Below are 21,549 nucleotides of genomic sequence, written 5' to 3' on the forward strand. Positions count from 1 at the left end.
CTGCTGTTCATTGCCTTCAAAGGTATATTAATTGGTAATTTACAGTCACTAAACTCAAATCTTGAAATAAGTAGGATGACTAAAAGTACCAGAACTCATCCCAATAATGAAAGTAGTTGTAAGTAATTTTGAAGTGCCAACCTACACAACATAAATGTAAAATTGCAACAAAGTCAACTTTTCGGACCAAAGAAAACACACTGTGGGTGTGATCGCACCCTCAGGGTAGAGGAACCTCTATAATATCTGTCCTTCTATTTGCATTTGTGTTTCCTCAAGCCATATGGTACCCTTACATAGCACGCCCCCTTCCCACCTTCTCCCTCCCTCTCTCACACAGCCACCCACACAGTCCTCCAAGATAGAAATTCCTCCATACTACAGTAGCCTCGTGTGACGCATTATGTCTCTGCTGTGACTGTCAGGAGCATAGCGTGGCACCACAGCTAGCATCTGCCACCAGTACCATCCTCCTGGCGGTCTTACCGGTAGAGCAGTGGGTTCCTGGATGAATGCCTGCCAATGGAAACCAACCCTTTCACTATAGGAGACACACAGCCATATGCCACCTAGCAAGAACCTGTGCCAGGCCCGGCTTTGGGTTTCATACCAACATCAGAGTTTTAGACAGACAGACAGACAGACAGACAGCTGGCATACATATAATGTGAAAAGTGGTTTGAGATGGTGTAATGGAAACAGTTTTAAAATGACCTCTGACTGTTAAAGATCGTTCTTGACCTTGGCAACAGTAGCTTAAGAAAAAAATACTAGCTTTTTCCAGAGCTTTCAAGCATATCTCACAGGCTGATACTGATTCAACAGTATATCTGTGATGCCAATGCATTGGATTGGACTGCCTTCTCATCTGACCATTTTGTACCAATATCCAATTTTTATTCAGCTGCAATGTTGAAGAGCACACAGAGGAGTGTGTGCAACATAACCAGGCTTCTCTGTCTTGGATGTAATAACCTCCACCAAGGATGTTGTGTTTCCGCCCGTGTCTGTTGGTTTGTCAACAGGTTTACACAAAAACTACTAAACGGATTTCCACAAAACTTGGATGTAGGGAGGATAAGGCTTGACTGAATTAAAAGGGCCTTGGCGGAGGTATGCGCTCTATTGAGTGCCATTCTAGTTTTCCCATTGTATTTTGAGAGGGTATGTTTTTAATGATTTAAGATGAGCCACAGATGGGGGACATTATTTTACTGCTTTATGATGATTGGCCTTCTAGTATAAAATAACTAGTGTCCTCCCCAGTTCTTTAAGTCCTCAGCCGTACTTGTACATACATATATAACACCTGTATATAATGTTTTATTTCATTTTATATGTTATCCTATTCTATTCTAAATTGTATAAATGTTCTATGTGTGTCATTTTGTTGTGCACCCTGTGTTGTAAAATTACAAATAAATCACCTTGATACCTTTTCATGAATAATGTGCCTATGGCTGCAATCATTATCCAGAGATGAGCAGTGTTTATAGAGGGCATGCCTCATCTTATCTACATTTGACATCTACATATGGTGTTGTTTTGTCACTGCAGCCATTTGGCTTATTCTACAACATTAGGTTTGGATTGGGAGTAACCACGTCTGCTTGCGAGCACACATTGGTCACATTACCTTGAGCCTTGATTGAAAGAAAATAGCTCCGGTCACCTTAGCGTGAAGCACTAATCTGTGAAGCAGCGCTACATCCTTGGATTTGGGTTTTGAGGGATAAACTATATCTCAGAATGTTTTTATTCTCGTTAGTGTGACATTGTTGAGCTGTGGGAGTCTCAAGGCTGTGCGTAGACCATCAAAAGTGAGAGAAAGAACAGAATAGTGTCCTCTGTATCTCCTCCCCTCCTTTGACTCCCACGCAGCAGACATGGTCACCCACAGGCAGGTTGGACTGTGAATCATCCTCCTCCCTACTCACGATTGTCCTTTTCTTTTCTCTCTGCCTCTCTCTTCTCTTTTTGCCAACAGTTATTCTTGAGAAGCCTATTCGCATCCCAAGGTCTCTGTCAGTGAAAGCTGCCAGCGTGCTCAAGGGCTTTCTAAACAAGGTGAGAGCCATGCACTCCCCATCAGCCCTCTCTCTCTTGATCCGTGTACACTGCTGCTCAGTCAAATTACCGTGTGTGGGAGCACGGACAAGAACTTTGGTTTTGTTATGGACAGCCAGGGAGGGTCTCTTTATTTGGCTCCAACTGCCTGAGTGTATGCCTTACAATAAAGTGAAACTTTTCATATTCATAGTTAGATAGAAAAACTAGGATGGAGTGCAGTTGGAATCTACAATTTACTGTAAATTAATCCATGCCAGTATTTTTGTGTGTTTCAGCCATACAGTCAGTGGTACACAGTGTCTCAACCTTAAGGTCAGGACCCTTAATGTTCGACACTTTAATAAAATCTGTGCTTAAGTTCAATTTATGCTCCTGAAAATAGAAAATGGAAGTATGCCATAAACATTTTCAACAGTTTTAAAACAAAAACAATCTCTGTCCAGGAGAGCGTTTAAGCACCATTTCAGTAGCTTTTGCTGAATACTATAATGGGCAGCTGTTTTAGGAAATGACTGAGACTTTTTTATAAAATGAAACTAGATACTGTTTTTAGATTAAGTTATACATCCTCAGTGGGAACCAATTTGCTCAGATCTGAGAGCCACAGGCAGATAAGGAAAATCAGGAAGTATGTTGATGTGGGAGAACATTGTTGGTTGACAAAAAAATAAACATGCACGCACACCAGAGTTATCCTTTCACTCAAGCAAGTTTAAAGTTTGAAGTCAGTTTTTGTACCTTAGGTAAATTAATGGGATACACGACATGCATTTTTTTCAGCCAATACTGATACGCCTGCTTCTCATGGCTGATACAAAGAAGATCCAATCATTTCACATTTTTGTATTTGAGTTAGAAGCATTACCTGTAGGTTATGCACACCTGAGGGTAAAAAAGGCTCACATGTAGTGTGCAAAGATGGATGATATAATTATATTGCTTCTTGTTCTTCAACTATCAAACCAACTTTAAAGGTGCAAACAGCTACCTATTGTATCAGAGTGTTGATGCCACACTTGTTCAGACCATGAAAACAATCTGGCTTCATATTATGGGCTCGACAGCTAGAATTTCACAAATACTGATAAATAGCAGATAATTAAAAATGTCCCAATATTGGGCCAATCATTTATTGGTATATACTGTGCATCACAGTCAGCAGCAGAAGTGATTTGTAGTCAGTTAAATACAACCTGTAAAAACACTGGTGTGGCCCTTCAGTTTAAGAAATATAGTGATATTTTTTAAATGTAGGTTTGTATAATTAACATTAGTCATACAGTATTTAGATTTTTTGCTGTGTTTGTTTCTGCATTTCAACCACTGGTTTCACGTTCACTGCAACAAGCTTTCATGTGTGTGACGTCCTAGTGTTGCTCTGATGCATGAGGGTGCCTCTGTTCATGCAAACAGCCTTGCAGCTTTTCACAGGGGCGTTGACTCTGTAAGACATCACCATAATTGTTCTGATGAAAAGAACACAGTCTAAGTTAAGCAGTTAGAGGAAGCTACACATACACATACACATACACATACACATGCGTTGCATGATGAAACATCTGGGGCTAACATTATTAAGAATTGTCCACATGGCAATTGCTTTATTCTCTTCGGAGCAGTATAACATGTGAAATGTAATAAGAGAAAGTCTCTTTTTGACCCCTCTGGACTTCATTACTGTCCACCTGAAGTAGAATCAACCTGACAGTAAGCCTGTTTTTCTACCTCAAGATGCTGAAATAGAGAGAATAATCTCACATGCCTGTAAAATACCATTGTTGCTGTTTATGTTCCTGACCAGCTGTCTTGGTCCCAACAGGATCCTAAGGAGCGGCTGGGTTGCCAGGTCCAGACGGGCTTCACAGATATCAAGTCACACACATTTTTCCGCAGTATAGACTGGGACCAGGTAAGAGCTGACTGAGTGAGGACAGGGAAACATGATACCTAATTGTTGTTTATTGCATTTGTTCCAGCGTACTGAACATTTTTAACAAAATATACACTGTCAACTTTCAAAATATACATGTTTTTTTGCCCAAAAAGGAGACGGAACAAAAAACCTACATTTTGCTACAAAATATGGACCTTCAACAAGAATACATTCACAACACAATCACAACTAATAACATGCCACCAGTGTCGCCAACCTTTTTTCCAAGATAAAACCAGGATGACACCACATTAAAAGCAACCCTCGAAAAACAAAAACCAGGACAGAATTTATTTTATTTTAGAAAGTGAGAAAATATTCCTGGATCCGTCTCTTTATCTGGAGCCTCACCAAAAGTTAATGGTGTCCAATTTTGTATGGAAATCCGTTCTGTGGTTTTTGTGTAATCCTGCTGACAAACCAACAAACTGACACTGGTGAAAACATAACCTTCTTGCCGGAGGTAATGATCTACACGTGCCTGTGAAATTATACTTTATATGCTTCTGAATAATAAAACAGTATCCCCTGCTACACAAAAATACTGCTCCTACAGACATTGATTTGCTGCTTGACCTATTGCTCTTAAGAGCAGCATTCTTAAAATTAGACAAGAATCAGCAATAAAACAGCTGGGACAACTGATGAAAACAGGCAGAGCAGAGAGCAGATATTTATTGTGAAAATGTAAGTTTGCATTTACCTACAAATATCATATTAATATCACCTTCAATTATACTACACTCATACAAAATAATCCCTCTTGATCAATGTTTGTGTTTGTATCTGCAGAGACTGTGCCGTAGCTTCTTATTTTTGCATTACTGTGTGACATTTCTGGGTGTCAGTGATTCTGGAGAAAGACACCTGATTGTTGAGTGTTGAATACCGATGCTTAGGGTTGGTGGCTCGCCAACCAAAGCATCAGTGTTTGATGAGCTGGAATTGAGACTCAACAATCAGGTGTCTTTCTCCAGAGTCCGTCACTGCAACTTTGAGTGGTGTGTTTGCAAACAGAAACCCATAAGTCCTGCGTAATATGCCCTTAATGTGAGCTTTACTTTCATATGGCTGACTGTATGCATGAGTGGATGATGCTAGAATATTTTTAGACTAAAATTACAGAGGCATTTGTTTTTGATGAATTGAACATGGGTCACAAAGGAATTCTGAATCGATTAGATTTCAACTTCCAGAAGATTATCAAAGACTTGAACAGCTGAACTATAGTGGAAGGTGAGTCCACATCTTCTACTTAGGAAAGAGTACATCATTGGGGGATCAGGGTACGTGTTGCTGGCTGACAGACAGCTGCTGACAGCTGATCCGGGGTTTGACTCTGCGACCTGTCAGTTCACTCCGAACTATGTAACAACAAGAAAGACAGAATAAACACTGAACGCCCACATTTAATGCCAATCAGCTCTGAGAACAGGCACAGCTGTCACTGTGCATTCTGATGCGCCTTTGTCAAACTTGATAGTATGTGTCGACTGTTTATATCAAGAGCTTAAACACAGAGAACACACCCTCCTATTTTAGATCTGAACAGGCACATGAGTGAGGTGGAGCCCTGAGTGCTTGTATGTGTGTGTGTGTGTGTGTGTGTGTGTGTGTGTGTGTGTGTGTGTGTGTGTGTGTGTGTGTGTGTGTGTGTGTGTTAAAAAATGTATGATGTAGAAATGTTGGCAAAGAAGAAAAAGTACAATTCAATTCAATTGTGATGCATAAGTGAGGTTCTCCAAAAGCATCAGAAGAGCTTTAATTACACACTTCCATTATGCTAATGCAATGTATATATATGTTTATCGCCTATAACAGTAATTCATCACATCACCTATAAACCATCCTCACTGTAACAGTCAAGTCAAATGTATATGTATGTATATAAGGTGACCAAAGTGCTTTACAAACACAGGCAAAAGAAAAAGTAAGGTCAACAGAACAGACAGTAACAGATCATGCTACCCATAGATCAAGATATCATCCCTGAGCAATGTCAAGTCTAGTAAAACAAACGGTATGAGCGCTCATTTAGTAGTATCAATTTAAGTTTAATCAAAAGCCAAAGAACAGAGGTGCTTTGAATAACTCAACAGTGGGGGCAGATCTGATAAGTCTGGGGCTCACACTCATCATTATCATCATCATCATCATTATTAAACATCAAAATGATGATCAATTATTAATCCATAGAGCTCATATTTAAACAGATTTTAGAAAGTGCTTCACAATTCAGGATCATATTACAAGATCATTAATGTGATGGCTTCAGTGTAAATCAAAAGAATAATAAAGTTCATCACTCATGAAAAATGTAAAATTACTTTCATAAAAGCGACTGAGTGACTTTTTAATGATCTGCATAACAATACCACAATCAGTGTAACTGGCATACTGTACAATCTAATGTAAACCAACAAAGTTTTATTATAAAGTTACATCACTCACCATATATTTCATGTCCAGCACATGAAATATGGGGGGGTTCAATTAAAAACTAAGTATGCAGGACATTCTCACCAGGTTTTGGCGATGTCTAGCAAATTGGAATATGACTATGCCCATGTGTTTCTGTACATTAGGTAGTTGTCCCGACTGTCACTCTGACGGCACCTCCAACTGTCTCACCAGTTGAGAGTCTCCCGTCCCCAGTGAAGGGAGAAGGCAAAAGCGTCCGACGTGCATCCCCTTGCCTGGTTCAAAATTGTCTTCATCTCCGCGGCACATATCTGTTACTTAGCTGTTCAGCCTCAGAAGCTTTCAACAAAGTTAGCTGGGCTTGCTCTACTGAGGAAGCTAAGCTAAGAAAACACAAATAACGACAGTATGACTGAGAGAAACACACTAACAGCAGCAGAAAAAGAAACACCAATGTATCTGAGAGTCTTGGGTTCACTTAACTTATCTGGCTTGATAAGAAAAAAGAATGGAACTTGACTAGCAACAACAGCTTCTTTTTATATGTTCTCCCACATTTCACAACTGCTACCATATGGCAATTTTACCTCATGGTATGATGGTAGATGACTTATTTGTTGATGACTGTCAGCTCAGCATTGGCGATGGGCAATGGCTTTAACCAACCGGAGTTCTCATGTACCTTAATTCTCAACAAATAGATCCTTTTTTCTGAATTCTGATTAGAGTTTTCTCAAATAAAATGTTCTACACCATTGCAACTGCACTTTTGAAGCCCCATTAATATGCTACTTTATCAGACATTACAAATTACCTAATGCTAATTTAAGATGAATTAAGGCCATTTCTCTACCTTCATTGTTGTCTTGTCCCTCATGGGACAATTAGGCGGGGTGGCAGGTAGTCTACTGGTATAAAAGAGCAGGCAAACAATTGTCAGATTGTGTTAATGAAGGCTGCCACAGTGCCTGTGAAGTACACACCAAAGGCAAACTGGGGAAAGATATCAAAGCAGAGAAATCCTGAGCCCAGCGACAAAGCTCCCATGTAGCGCAGAGGGAAAACAAGTTGACAAAGCTGTGAGAGGTGGAGAAGCGACGCTCTCTGCCCTCAAACTAGAAACCTGTCTCCAGACCTGACAGGCCTGTTGTTACCACATATTAATATTCATCAGACAGTTCCTGAGGGAGCTCTGAGTTTTCTCTCTGAAGAGATGACACATTTGAATATCATTTACCTGCCGTCCTCTTTTATGCCCTCTTCAAATCCACAGTTCTTTACTGCCAGAGAACTGTCAGGGTGATAAGCATTGAGAAGAAATGTTTAATTTGGAAGCGGGTAGACCTGGATTTCACTATTGAGAGTTTTTTTTTCATTGACATACAGTTCATGTTTAGGCAGGCACCAGCTATCCATCTCCCTTACTTCATGTTGAGGATGCATCTTTATTAGTTTTCTTTAACCCGCTTTTTGGTTTCATATTGACACCAGCATACTTCCAAACACAATTCAAATTGGCATTTGGGTATGGACAAAAAGGATTTTATCATTTGGCCATTCCAGCCATCGTGTTATCTGACTGGTTTGTAGAACTGAAATATTTCTCACAGTCTGGTTTACCCCAGACAGTTGACTGTTATTGTCAACAGTGTCATGCGTCTACTTGCAGTACATACACGATATTTACTGGATGTGGCTGCCTCAAGTTCTGTTCTTGCTGCCAGTGACCAGATCCACTTCCATTCCAGCCCAGTTGCCAGGATATAATGTTAGCAGTTAACATTACTGTAAAGTTACAGTTACATCCAAGATTGACATTCGTACCAAACCTGGCATATCACATTCACATTATATGCTTATCAGACATCTCCCACACCAGGAGGTTGAGGGAACGGTAGTGACGTTATTCCAAGCCAACAATGCTTCCAAACAGCCGACTGCAGTTTAAGTCACACCACATGGTACATTAGCCGTTTTCAGGGTCACAATACCAGCTGTTGTTCACGCGAAGCTGGACCATCTCCATCTGTGATCGTGGTGACCAAAACAGGTATTTTAAGCCAAACCATGATTTTTGTCCTAACCCTAACCAAATGGTTTTTGTGCAGAAACCTATGCAGAGCGTTGTGTTTTGCTATTTGTTAGTTACTTCTCCTATGTCTAATGTTAACTATTAATGAAACACAGACCCTAAAGGAACCTAAGACACTGTGCTGCATACAGCCACAATGTATGTGTTACCACATCGATGATCATTGAGCTGCAAAGATGTTTTCAGTATGCCATGCATGTCTGATAAATGCTTTCAGTGGTCGTTTGAACCAAAACAGACATGCTGCAGCACTGTGGCACAACCGAATCCGGTGACTGATTTCAGTGGTCTGCCATCTAGCAGTGTCTAGCAGCTAGTTCATAAGGATGGTGATACTTCAGTTCATGAAGTAAAGACTTGAAGCAGCTGAGAACTGCACAGGTTCCTACTGATAGACATCATTGTCAAAAGTAACGTTACATAGAAAGAGTAAAAGGGAAAAAGGTTCACTTCCTAGGACAGCTTGCATCCAAACATGAGGATATTGTAGGGAGACACCGCTGCAGTAACAGTGGCTGGGATTTGTGTTAACTGAGGCCGTTTTCAGCACTGTAGTTTGCTCACTTTGTCCGATTCAGGGACCTATTTAATACAGTTTATGCATTTCCCTCCTGGTTCGTTTGTGTTCACATGGCAACAACTGCGAACGGCTCAAAGCATGTAAACAAATGCCATCGGCAAGCTAGCTGTTCTTTCATTGGAAATATATATTACAGGAATGATTCACCTTTGGAGCAGCAGCATGTTTTTTAATTGTTTCATTGTATTTATTTGGTTAACATACCAGTTCATTAAATGGACAAAATGTCCAGTACCTGCGAGCACCTGTCTGACATTAGCATGTTTCATTGTGGGATGTTCACTGCCTGACAGCACATCTGTACCAGAGGAAGATGCTGTATAGTGAAAGATATTTCATTTCAGGCACTTCACCTCTCTGATGTTCATCTCTCTCCACAGAGATGGAGGAAAAGGAAGAGAGCTAAAGCTCCACTCAGAGTGTACAATCAAGTGATATAATGTCCGTGTGTGTGTGTGTGTGTGTGTGTGTGAATAATGGCTTCACATCTGTTGACTGTAGTCTCCAGTCACATTAACGACTGCCTCAGATCAGGCTGATTGTCACATTGTCCAATCCTGTCCTGAAAATGTTGATGCCATGGGAATGTACATGTTCACACACAAACGCACAAACGCGCGCGCATGCACACACACACACACACACACACACACACACACACATTCTGACAGCTGCTGTGATCTGAGAACCCATGGATCGTCTGTATAGCCCTGGCGCTCGGTTACCTCTTTCATGTGCCCCTCTACCCTCAGGGGCACTTCCCGTGTGTATCTGTGTAAAGGTGCTGGGCTCATTCCTGGCCTTCAGTGCGCTTCATTACCACCACACAGAGCTTCAGCCTGCCCAACAACACATCAGAGAGACTGGGGAAAGTAGGAGGAGAGAGGAGAGGGATGTGAAAAGATGAAAGAATTGACAATGAGTAAGACAGAGACAAACGGAGAGGAGAAAGATGGAGACAGGATGTGAGGGGGTGAAACTGACAGAGGAGTGTAGGTAGGCGCTGAAAAAGCTGAAAAAGAAATTAGCAGAGAGAGAGACAGAGATTGGGGGAAGGTAGGCCAATGTGATGGAGAGGGAGATGGAGAGAAAGTGAGTTGTTTTTTGTTGTTTGTTTGAAGCTGTTCTCACAAGTGCTTTGAACCAATAACACTAATGAAGCTCAGAAACTGCTGCAAGAACCAGCAGGAGGACTGGGACTTTTGTAGAAACTAAATACACACCACACTCTCAGAAAACAACAAATAAACAAGAAGTGGTACTGGAAAGCAAAATAGATTCCTCAACAATATTCTTACCGAAACAACAAAATAGGTATATCACACTGCACAAAATAAGAGTATTACAACAGCGATTTTCTGACCTGTCACCACTCTACTTAAGGTTTGGTCTGATAAATGTCCTCAAGTGATGTCACATGAGTCAGTGTCTGCTGGGTCTGAAGACTACAGTTTGGACATGAAAAATATGAAGGAATGTAGCTCACCAGACCTATGTAGTTGCTCCTCATCTCACCCAGGCCAGAGGCTTGGATTGCAAATTGTGGTTTCTGGTGTTAGAGCTTTTTACAATGTCACACTACTTCTGCTCTTACCCCAGTGTCAACTGGGCCCATCAGCATAGTTTAGAACCGCCACGGTGACTGTATCGCAGACATTCTAAACAATGCTCGTGTTTCCACTGGCTGCGCACGGCACGTTTCAGCAGCGTCCCAGAAGCGTCTCTCCGCTCTGCTCCACAGAGAATGCGCGGCAGGTCTATTTTTGATGGAAGCGAAACGCAGCCACATCAATCTCAACAGAGCAGATGGAGCCGGACAGAAAGTCAGACAGTGGAACAGCATAGTGCCGACTGGGCTGTACAGCACAACAACAAAGACGGAAATATTAACAACAAACACAGTTAAAACAGACAAATAATTATCGATTTTAACTATGTAGCCTACTCACCTACAGTAGAGGCACAAAAATCAAAGAGAAATTATGAAATAAACACAGTCTGGGCAAGTCAACAACACCAGGCAGGCATGACGCTATGCTTTTGAAACGCTCCCAGTGGGATATGAGGTTGCGTGGAGGACGGAACAAAACAACGGCGCACACCAGGTAACAGAGACGTGACCAGTGGAATCATCACATATTTAAACATAGTACAAAGCCTCTATTTATTACCAGCCGGGACAGCGTAGGCTCAATTATTTCAGCCTTTGAGTCTGTGAGTGTTTGTCATCATGGCAAAATGTGGTCTAGAGACACCTTTTGTAGCAGGTTCTACCACAGAAGCCATTTTGAGTACTTTGCCAGGTGTCTGTCTGTCTGTCTGTCTGTCTGTCTGTGGTCAGATTTACACAATAGCATCGCAACCGTGCAAGATGCAGTCAGAAAACTCTTGTACTTACAATAAAAAAGACTGAGTTCATGGAAGGGTGTGGTCTCATGAGTAATCTAGTTATTGCTTCTGAGTAGTCACAAGTCAGAAATTGAACATTATATCATATTTTTGTTAAAATTCTCTGTTTTCTGATCTTCTATTGACTGTCCATCTTCAAACACAGGTGGGCATAGATGAAGAACATAAACTTAACTTGTTTACTCACATACAGAAACACACATATACACACACACACACACGCAAAGACACACGCACACTACTGACTCACTTCAGCTATCTTTTACCGTAACTTCAAATTCAATCACAAATTTACTGTCAATTGTATGTTTTTTCCAAATTCTGGAGGAAACACCCAAAGACTGTATATTCACATGAGTAAGTTTCATGTACTTTGTGACAGCACCTGGATTAGCCTTCAAAAACATATTGATTTACATTTATTTTAAGCTTCCTCTCAATCTAATTCTAACCAAGCTTCTGAAAAGTAGCATATTCTTGGATTGAGGAAACAACCAAAAACAACATGGAGAGCAAATCTGTGCAACTGCGTGCCCACCTGACTTCAGTGTGTTCTCAGAAAATGTCCTCAGAGCACATTTTAACAGGATGAGGGACTGGTGTGAAACCATGGAAACAAATCAGACAAAAACTCTCCTGGCTGAATCACTTGGGCACAATTACTCTACTGCCTCAACCTTCTCCATTCAGTTGTTTTTCTCTCCCTTTTTTGCATTGCAACAGAGAAATGTAGCAACAAGGTGTCCATCCTTTACTGTAGCAGATGTGACTATATGGAAAAGAACCACAGCGTTTAAACTTGTCTAAAGTACTGTATATCACACTCTTAGTTATAGGCTCAGTCACTGTTGATCATCTTAAATGTGTAAGGTTCCTTTCCTTTTCTATTGTCTCACATAAAGGCAATTATAAGTCAATTACAACATGTGTCAAACATTCATCATTATTGGAATAGCAGATCCTGTGCTGTCAAGTTGATTTTGTTTATACTGCCCAAAATCACACATTTGTCTCAGAGCAAACACAAAGATCATCCATGTGGGAGTCTGTCTCTCTCAGTACTTTCCGACATCCCAACCCGTCTGTGGCTCTCAGACCACTGCTTTCTACTGAGAACTACTGCTACTTTCAAAAACAGCTCACAAATACTCTGCTCAAAAAAATGAAGGGAACACTTTAATCACACATCAGATCTTGATGAACGAATTATTCAAGTTGAAAATCTTGTGATGATGTACATTGTATAATTTTTTGAGAACAAAATGACATAACAAATGAAACCAAAATCATCTGCCCACTGAGGGCTGGATTCAAAATCACACCAATAATTAAAGAAAAAGTTGAAATCACAGGCTGATCCAACTCGCCTGAATTTTATGACGGCAACGACTAGTGTGACTCAGTGGTGTGTATGGCCCCCGCATGCCTGTATGCACTCCCGCCAACGTCTGGGCATGCTCCTGATGAGTCAGTCGATTGTGTCTTGAGGGATCTCCTCTCAGACCTGGATCAGGGCATCAGTGAGCTCCTGGACAGTCTGTGGCAGTACTTGGCGGCGTCGGATGCACAGATACATAACGTCCCATACAGATGTTTCTCCTTTCATATGACCTGTTTGCTGCTGTGTTACCGTGGTGACGTCATGACGGTAAAAGGGGGGGGCTGCTTGAATCCTGATGATGACAGGATTTTACTTTATACCCCGTTTGACCACAATGTGCTCAGCAATGGCAGAGTGGCGCTGTCCGAATTTCAGCTGGTTGACTCCACAGGAAGCAGATGTATGTGGTCTAACTATGTTAATGTGACTGCCTCAGCTGATATTTAACTTTAACAGCTCTTCTGTGAACTAAGTTAAATAAACTAAAGATGTGTAACTACATATTTTTCACTCTGCATTGCATATACCCACTTCTAAATCCCCTCTGATGAGCATCTTCATTACATTGTTTGTGGGAACTATAGGTGACTGCATACTTGTGGACGCAACCGTCGCTAATGTAGCTCCTCAGGGATTTAAGCTGTTATTTTCCAATTTTGACAATCTAACCTGTGACAACACATTAGTTAAGGTTGTAAGGACTATGGCTGTTGGTAGCTGTTGTTGATTTTGCTCAAATACGGTAAATTATCCAATAACCATGTTATCCATCAGTATTCATTTTCCTAAGCTGCTGACACAGTTGTGCAGCGCGTTCTTGGTGTCGCTGTTTACATTGTTATTATTACAGCCTAGTTATTGATCTTGGTGTGGACGGCTCTGTATAGTCACTTGTAGGCAGATTGCAGCGCCGGAGGTTTGATCCCCAGCTCTTTCAAACATAGCCTACTTTATTCAGTACCTTGTTAGATTAGTCAGCTGCACACGCGTTATTAATACTGTTTTTGACTGTATTTTCACATCTCTACTGTACCTGCTATTCAAGCTCACCACAGAGGAATTGTTTTTTAAAAAAGATAACAAATCACCAAATTTGTAGTGTTAAAAAGGTTCTTGCTCTCAGTGTGACAATGCACCTTGTGGGGGCTGGAAGACCTGTTGGATGATGGCCCTTTAAGTGAACATAAAGGTCCACTGTAATTTATTTTTGCTTCTTTGGTATGTATTCACAGTAGCCCGCCCGGCCCTGCTGCTGCTGTCTGCAACACACACACAGAATGTGAAGAAATAAAACATGTAATTTTATTTGACCATGTCTCTGTCACGGGAAACTGAACGAGAGGAAAACCCCTCTCCCATTTAAATCAACCTAAAATAAAACCCATAATAGCTAGAGCATTCATTCGTTTTGCAATGGAGCTGAGGCTTCTGCCTTCCATCTCATCACGCCGTAGGTGCGTCATGAGGTCATTGCGCTTTGTTAAGGGGGTGAAAAACATCTTGATAATGTGCCGTGGTGCCAGTGTGTTACGGGAGAGGAGCAGAGAAGCAGGTTGATAGTTGTCAGAGAGAGATTGAGAGCAATAGTACTTTTGAGCATAGTGTATTTATAGTTTTATTATCCTTAATTTTTATAGTTTTGCGCATATTGAGCATTTAAAGATACTCCAAGAAATAACATCACAATAAACAAAAATATCAATGTAGGCGCTAAAATATTTCTATTGCAGATGAAACTATCAAAATGCCTTTGTATTCTGCTCATAAAATGAGCATATATCTAAAACTACAATATGTACAAAGTTCAGATGAGTTGTAGAGTGTTCATTTCAACATGTTTTGTGTTTTTGTTCAGTCAATTATAATAAAAAAACATCCAATATTTTTAATTTATGACCAAGTTTAATCATTTTATATGTTATGGTTTATTGACTTACATAACCTTCAGGCTTAGGTTGTATAGATTTTAGTGATATGAAGCATGTGAAGATACTCAAAAAAACAAAAAATGTGAAGTTAATGAATACAACTCCATATCTTTAGTGATGCCTCTGCTTTGTTCCAGTTTGATCGATGCTGTGTCCTGCAATTGCAGAAAGTTTCCAAAATTTAAAGCACATGATGTGCTGAAAACCCTTTGTTTTTTTCCTACATTATTAAGTAAAAACAGTTGTTATACATAATGCATTTTTATGTGCTTCTTTTTACTCAGCTGGAGAAGAAAGAGGTGACGCCACCCTTCAAACCTCAAATCTCGGATGACTACGGCCTCGAAAACTTTGACACGCAGTTTACTAATGAACCAGTGCAGCTAACACCAGATGATGAGTAAGTACTGCTTCTTCAACTCACATCACTGCCATCATTAAAGTCAACCTTATGTGAATAATTCAGAGCACTCTTTCACAAGTGAATCAGTCAAGTGAAAACTGCACACTTCTGAATGAAGATCCGTTTGAAAAGACTTGAAATGTAATCCACTACACTAAATATTTGACAGTAATCAATATAACCCAGTTTAATATAGTGCAATGAAAATATATTTCATGTTCACACTAATAAACTTTATTGTTTCATGTAAATATACACTCATTCTGAATTCGATGCAACACAATTTGGTACAGGAGTGACAGAACACTGGGAAAGTTGTGGAAAGCTAAAAAAAACCTGTTTGGAACATTCTGCAGGTAAACACGTTCATTGGTAACAAATAACGATGTCGGCTAAGTTAAAACAATATAGTAGTGTAAATACAAACTTCCACGGCTGTTGAAAACGACGTAATCTTGTGCCCAGTGTAGTGCACCAATCATATTACAGTATTGATGTCAACACTCTATGCCAAAAATGTGCTATAGCTGCAAAAAATAACGAGAAGATAATCAGTGATTTCTTACCGAAAATAAATGTAATTGTCAGTTGGACTTCAGTCTAACCGCTCATGGTCTAATAGAGGCTGAGAGGAGGTCTGACTTTACATGAATTTTCACACAAACACTAGATGCTGTGCGATCTTCCCAGAAGACTTCTGCAACCAATAAAGAAAAACATCCCCCTCTGCGTGTTCCCAACGTGGTGTTTTTATCCACCAGGGACATTGTTCTGATTGATGCAAACGTGTAGCCTTCGGGATGTGACTGCAGCCCTTGTTTAAGATTTACCTTTGGAGAGAAAAGGCTGCGGAGATCTGGCACAACAACAGACACAGTGCAGGCTCCGCTTCTGCAGACTGTCTGCAGCCACAGCATGAAAACACAGGCATGGCCTGTTTTCCTCTTTGCTGTCACAAAATGGATTCCATAAGGCTTTGGCAGGCCTTGCCAATAGATATTACCATGCTTATGTCAGACAACATTTTCATTTGAATCCATGCTGGATTGATTTTTCAGGCTCCAACATTTATATTTGTCCTGCAGAGCTTTAATTGGACTGATTTCAGCAAACCATGTCTCAACAATCAAAAGCAGAAGCTAAACTGAAAATGAATTACACCATGCGCCTTGGCCACCAAAAGAATGGGATCTTTATGAACATTTTAATCAATACTAAAAGAATATGTACGAATGCTTTTTAATAGTATTGTAATCTCAAACAGTGGTGTAGCCAATGGTCCTCTATAACATGGAAAAAATATGGGATAGAAATATACTAATTAACTGATGGGCTGGCATGCTACCTGCACTTCTGAATTAGGTTCTCTATACACTGTATATGGTCATTGACAAAGGCAGTCCTCTCTTCAAGGTGGGGCACAGAGCACATTTCAGAGGCATAGTGGAGCATTGCTTTATGTCACCAACATGCAACAGGTAGAAAAAATAAAACAACAACACAGTCTAGCTAAGGCTGCTTGTTAAATACACAAGAAGGTAGACACAATCATCCTTCTTTAGAGAGGACAACAGGTAGAAAAGCTCACTAGGTGCATCAAACATTTATTACTCTTTCCATCAGTAAAAGCTCACAGACAGGCCACAGTAAAGAAACTTGAAAGTTGATATATACTAAACAACATTTCAGCAAAACTCAATTACATTTCATGTCACAGAATAGGTGGGACAACACTCCTTGTATGTGATTGGACAGAACCCAAGTTCCTGGCGACAGTTCAATGTTCTTTCCTGGTTTTTTGGGGCATTTTAAAGGGATAGCTCTTGAAATGGGTTAAGAGGTAAGAGGTACAAACTGCGGGGGGTATGTACAGAGGTACATATCCATCAAGCGTATCATCTGCAGTAGATGGCAGTCAGCACGCCCACATCACATAGAACGGACAGGGACTTGAGGTCTGTCCAATCACAATCAAGAAGTGTTGTCCCACTTTTCTGTACTCTGAAATGTTGTTACATTTTCTGAAAAAGTGTTGTGTTCCCTAAAACAATTTGTTCTCTTAAATATCATATTTTGATCTTCAGGGCCACCGTATTATACAGTTCATTGTTGGCGATCCAGTTTGTTATGTTTGATCAAATCCAAGACAATCATAGTTTGAAATAATGTTTCTATATTTAGAAAAAAATAATAATATTTCAGAAAAGTTTGATGATTATCACAATTATATCGTTTACCTTAATATTTCTGACTAAAGTAATTGTAGCATGAAAATTTGATACCATCACATCCTTAATCACTAGCCCTTTGAGTGCAGAGTTCAGTATGTTTGAAACAAACTGGGTCATATGACATGACATCCGACCACATCTAAATGCAAATGTGTCTGTACCTGTTTTGAACGTTCATGCTGGAGGGCAGGGTGAAAAACCTGGTTTAAAACACTTTACTGCTTGTCTTTGTAGTCCCAGCACAATTAATCATACAACTGGTCATAAGGCGGATACTATCAGACAGTCATTCCCTGAAAGACGGTAGTTTTGTACTTAAGAACTTTTGTTTGGAGAACAAAAACTGAAAGCTTAAGAGAGAAGTCCAAATTATGCTTGCTGTCGTACCCTAGCACACCTGGTCACTCCTGCATAAAGTGGGCATGATTGTCAGCTTGAGTGTTTCGGAAGGTTAAAAAAAAAAAAAGTTGGATGCAATGCCCACGCTGTTTTTTGGGATCAAAACAGGGATATCAGGTGCTGTTAGACATCACAAATACACCACACGACACAAGCTAGCACTGGTGTGAGGTTAAACACTGTTTAGCGATCATGAGAGCTGGGAGCTCTGTTCATCATCTATACCATTCATCGTCATTTCTATCATATTATTCTTGACTGGTGCCTTTCAAGCTGTCAGTGAAGTATAGGTATGATCAACACTGGTTCAGCAAGGTTGTTGACTGCACCATATTTAGTACCTGGGCTAAGTAAAGACTGACATAGGCACCGTCATGTCTTTCCCCTGCTTGTGCAACTCAAGACTTTTGAGCACTTAGCAGTGACTACATCATTGTGAAATGACAGGGCACAGAGCAACAGGAGCCCCCAGTGTTAATTGGAACCGTATTACATGCCCATCATGCTTTGCACCCATGACAGATGTCTCTGGGTAGCTACCATGGCTCCCCCGCGGTTTGAAGGTGCTACACTCCTCTGCTGATCAGTAGACGCTGATCTGCCTGGGTGTGGGAGAGCCTCGCAGCTCATTAAGGGGCTGAGCATAAGCATAAGGGGCAGCTAGACGGCTCTGAGGCTCATTTGTGACACAGTTTGACGACGGGAGTCCATGACAGCCTTTTGAGGAGGCAATTGTGGGAGAGGTTTGGGTGGGAGGGGAGGAGGGAGATACAGGGTAGAACAGGGTGGAGAGCACACTGCCAGTTCAGTAGTGGAGATATCAAACTGGCATCAAACACCACGGCACATCAAAAGAAGACGCACGCCTCCTCCTGCGTCTCGCACTTTATCTCCCCACCCTTTTCTCTCCCTCTGTTACCAAGGAAGAGGGGCTGATGTCGCCCACTCGCGCTAGGAGGGGGTGATGCAAAAAGCTCTCCAGTCTCCCCTCTCTCCCACTCGTGATGGGCTTGGCACGAGAAGAAAGAGAAGTGAGAGCCGTGTTGGGAGAGAGAAGGGTAAACCCTCCATGTTAGAGATTTACATTGCGACATTAAAAGCCAGGATTGCTGGGGGCCCTTGCCAGCATGGTAAGGGGAGGGGGAGAGAGGCTTTAGTTTTTCTATGCCAGCTCCCTGTCTTAGAAAATGGCAGCCTCAGTCAGTGCCTAGAGTAGTGTACTTTCTTCCTCTGTAGCCTTGGTCCCTGGTGGTAATTTTCAGGGACAATACTGCTCCAGTCTGTCGGGTGAACCCGTTTCTCACCCTAGCACTGTAAGTGCTGTATTTTAAGTAACTAGTTAATTCATTAAGTACTTTATTCTTTCTTCACCTAATTGATTTAATTTAATTAATTTCATTATTTTTTAACCCCTAAAACAGAGATTTTTGGAAAAGACTGTAGCCCTGGTACATATATTAGAAAGTAACGATAAGAGTAAATAATTAAAGAGAAGAAGTAAAAATCATTTGTAGTATTTTCTGCAACTTAGCAACAAACCACAGAGCAAACGATCTGCTTCCTGTTTACACTGGCTCATTCATGCACAGTGTACATGGTTGCTGATGTGATATGTATATATATATATACATTATATATACATATACATTTTTTATATTTTGTCTGTGCTGCTACATTTCTATTCTTGGGCGAAGCAACTGTAACATGACTGAAGTTCTACCCTTGGATCAGTAAAGTAGCCTATTTCTGAATGTGAGATGAAAACTGTTAATCAAATAAATACAAACTCCCTCCCACCCTTCTTTTGTTACCCTTCACTAAAATTACAAAACAGTCAATCATATCAAATGGAATCAACATGTGTAACGTTTTCTTACTGGTCTGTTCATACTATGTAACTTTAATTCCATCATGTGCGCACGAAAATAGTTCAAATCAAATCAAATGTCTGTTTGAATTAAGACAGTTTATTGATTATATTTGCTCTAGCGGAAACATTTCCAACTTGCACGGATGCGTCTTTACTCACTTCAGACTTGTCAAAGCAAATTTGCACCTGTTTGTGTCCACTCAAGTCATTGTGTCAATTAAGAATGTTTGGCACATTCAGTTTGAACACTTGAGAGTTAATCAAACCTCTCTGTCAGTAGTTGTATGAACACTGTGGTGTGTGGTGACTTTCAGACCAAGTGGACAAAGCTTTCAGTATCACACCGTAGTCATTAGTACTGACATTCATATAGGAGATTGCCATTCAGCCATTATCTACTTACCCCATGTCGATGTCAAGTCAGGTGAAGTTTCATAGTCCACAAAACACTTGTGGAGCTTCACAGGAAAACAGTGTTGCAGCATTCTCGTGAACAACTGAAGAAGCTGGGGACCTGTTATACAACGTAAAAAGAAAAACACCCAAAAACCATAAAGTGGCTCCATACTTGGCATTATCGAAGTATCTGGAAGCTCTGAGATCCTATTTACACCCTTTTTAAAGCCGAAATCTTCACTAAGCTAAAAATGAGTGCACAAGCTCAAACGTGTTCATGTGCTGCTAGAAGAGATCAACGAGAACTTAAAATCTCTGCATACCTCAGTGTTTACCTGCTGCCTGGAAGCTTGCGTCACAAAAATCTAATGTTACATTTTAGGTCTTAGTATCAGCATGGGGGTAAGTCGCTGGGGGCATGAGGGGTGAGACCCAAAAAAATGTCATTTTTGTATGAACTGTTCCTTTAATAGAATGCTGCCGGAATGGGTCTCCAAACTTGGAAAAAAGTTAGCATTTCTGCACTTCCAGTTCCCTTGTCTCAAAATCACTGGGTTTTTTGAATGGACTTTCAATTAGATGCCTTAAATAATGTCTGTGGCTAACACAAGCTAAAGAGACGTTTTTTTCTACGACATAAAATACATCAATAAATACCCCATGTTTGAATTTCAAAGTGTTTACGTGTCTTTAAAAAGGCGGTTGCTAACAAGTGTCTAAATGAGACTACAGAGGTTGCCGGGGACATTAAACATCATCACACCGAACACAGAGACTCACTAGTCCGTCTTTACAGGCCCACTGCAGTTACAAACTATTCTAACTCTAACTTTACAACTTGTAGATCAATCAGTTTATAGTAAAGTGTGTACAGTATAGTGTAGTAAGACGCTTAGTGGTGGTGACGTTGAAGTCATGCAACCGCAATGTTGTTTGTTTTGGCCTGATCTTAGCCCTTTACTTCTAGTGTTTTCATTTACACTTCAAAAATCCTAAAAGTGGTGTTCATCTGTGAGGATTATCTTGAACAAAACTTGTATGTATCAGAAACTTGTGTTTGCCACAGAGCTTATTTTCTGTAATAACCCAACATCCAATTGAAAATCCCATAGGCTTTTTGCCAAGGGAACCAGGGCAGTGCTAACTTCCAGGTTAGGCTCCAAAAATACGTCAACCCTGCAGCACTCTATACTTGGTCCAAAATGTTAGTTGGAAAAACAGATATCCTCATTCTTCCCTGCCTTACTCTTGTTCTGTCTCTCCCACTTCACTCCCTCCTCCGTCCCTTTCTCCATCTCTCCTCTTCAGTCTGCATCTGGTAATGCTTTCAAGTCATCCAAACCTGGAAGAAGGGCAACATTTACGTTGGTTGAACACACTGTTTGTTTTGGTCGCTCCCCAAAACCTTCTCCCCTCGTTTTTGTGTTTCCCTCTCT

General features: G+C 40.7%; 1 protein-coding gene across 1 annotated transcript in view; it reads left to right on the top strand.

Moving 5' to 3' along the window:
* The window catches only part of prkcz (protein kinase C, zeta), a 128,239-nt gene that overhangs the window by 101,672 nt on the left and 5,018 nt on the right, over positions 1–21,549 (top strand). The window contains exons 15-17 of the mRNA XM_073470402.1: positions 1,988–2,067; positions 3,890–3,979; positions 15,099–15,214. Of these exons, the coding sequence (XP_073326503.1) occupies positions 1,988–2,067; positions 3,890–3,979; positions 15,099–15,214 (286 nt within the window). The remainder of the gene's footprint in view (positions 1–1,987; positions 2,068–3,889; positions 3,980–15,098; positions 15,215–21,549) is intronic.

Source organism: Pagrus major, chromosome 7 (genome assembly GCF_040436345.1).
Source record: "Pagrus major chromosome 7, Pma_NU_1.0".
Taxonomy (NCBI): domain Eukaryota; kingdom Metazoa; phylum Chordata; class Actinopteri; order Spariformes; family Sparidae; genus Pagrus; species Pagrus major.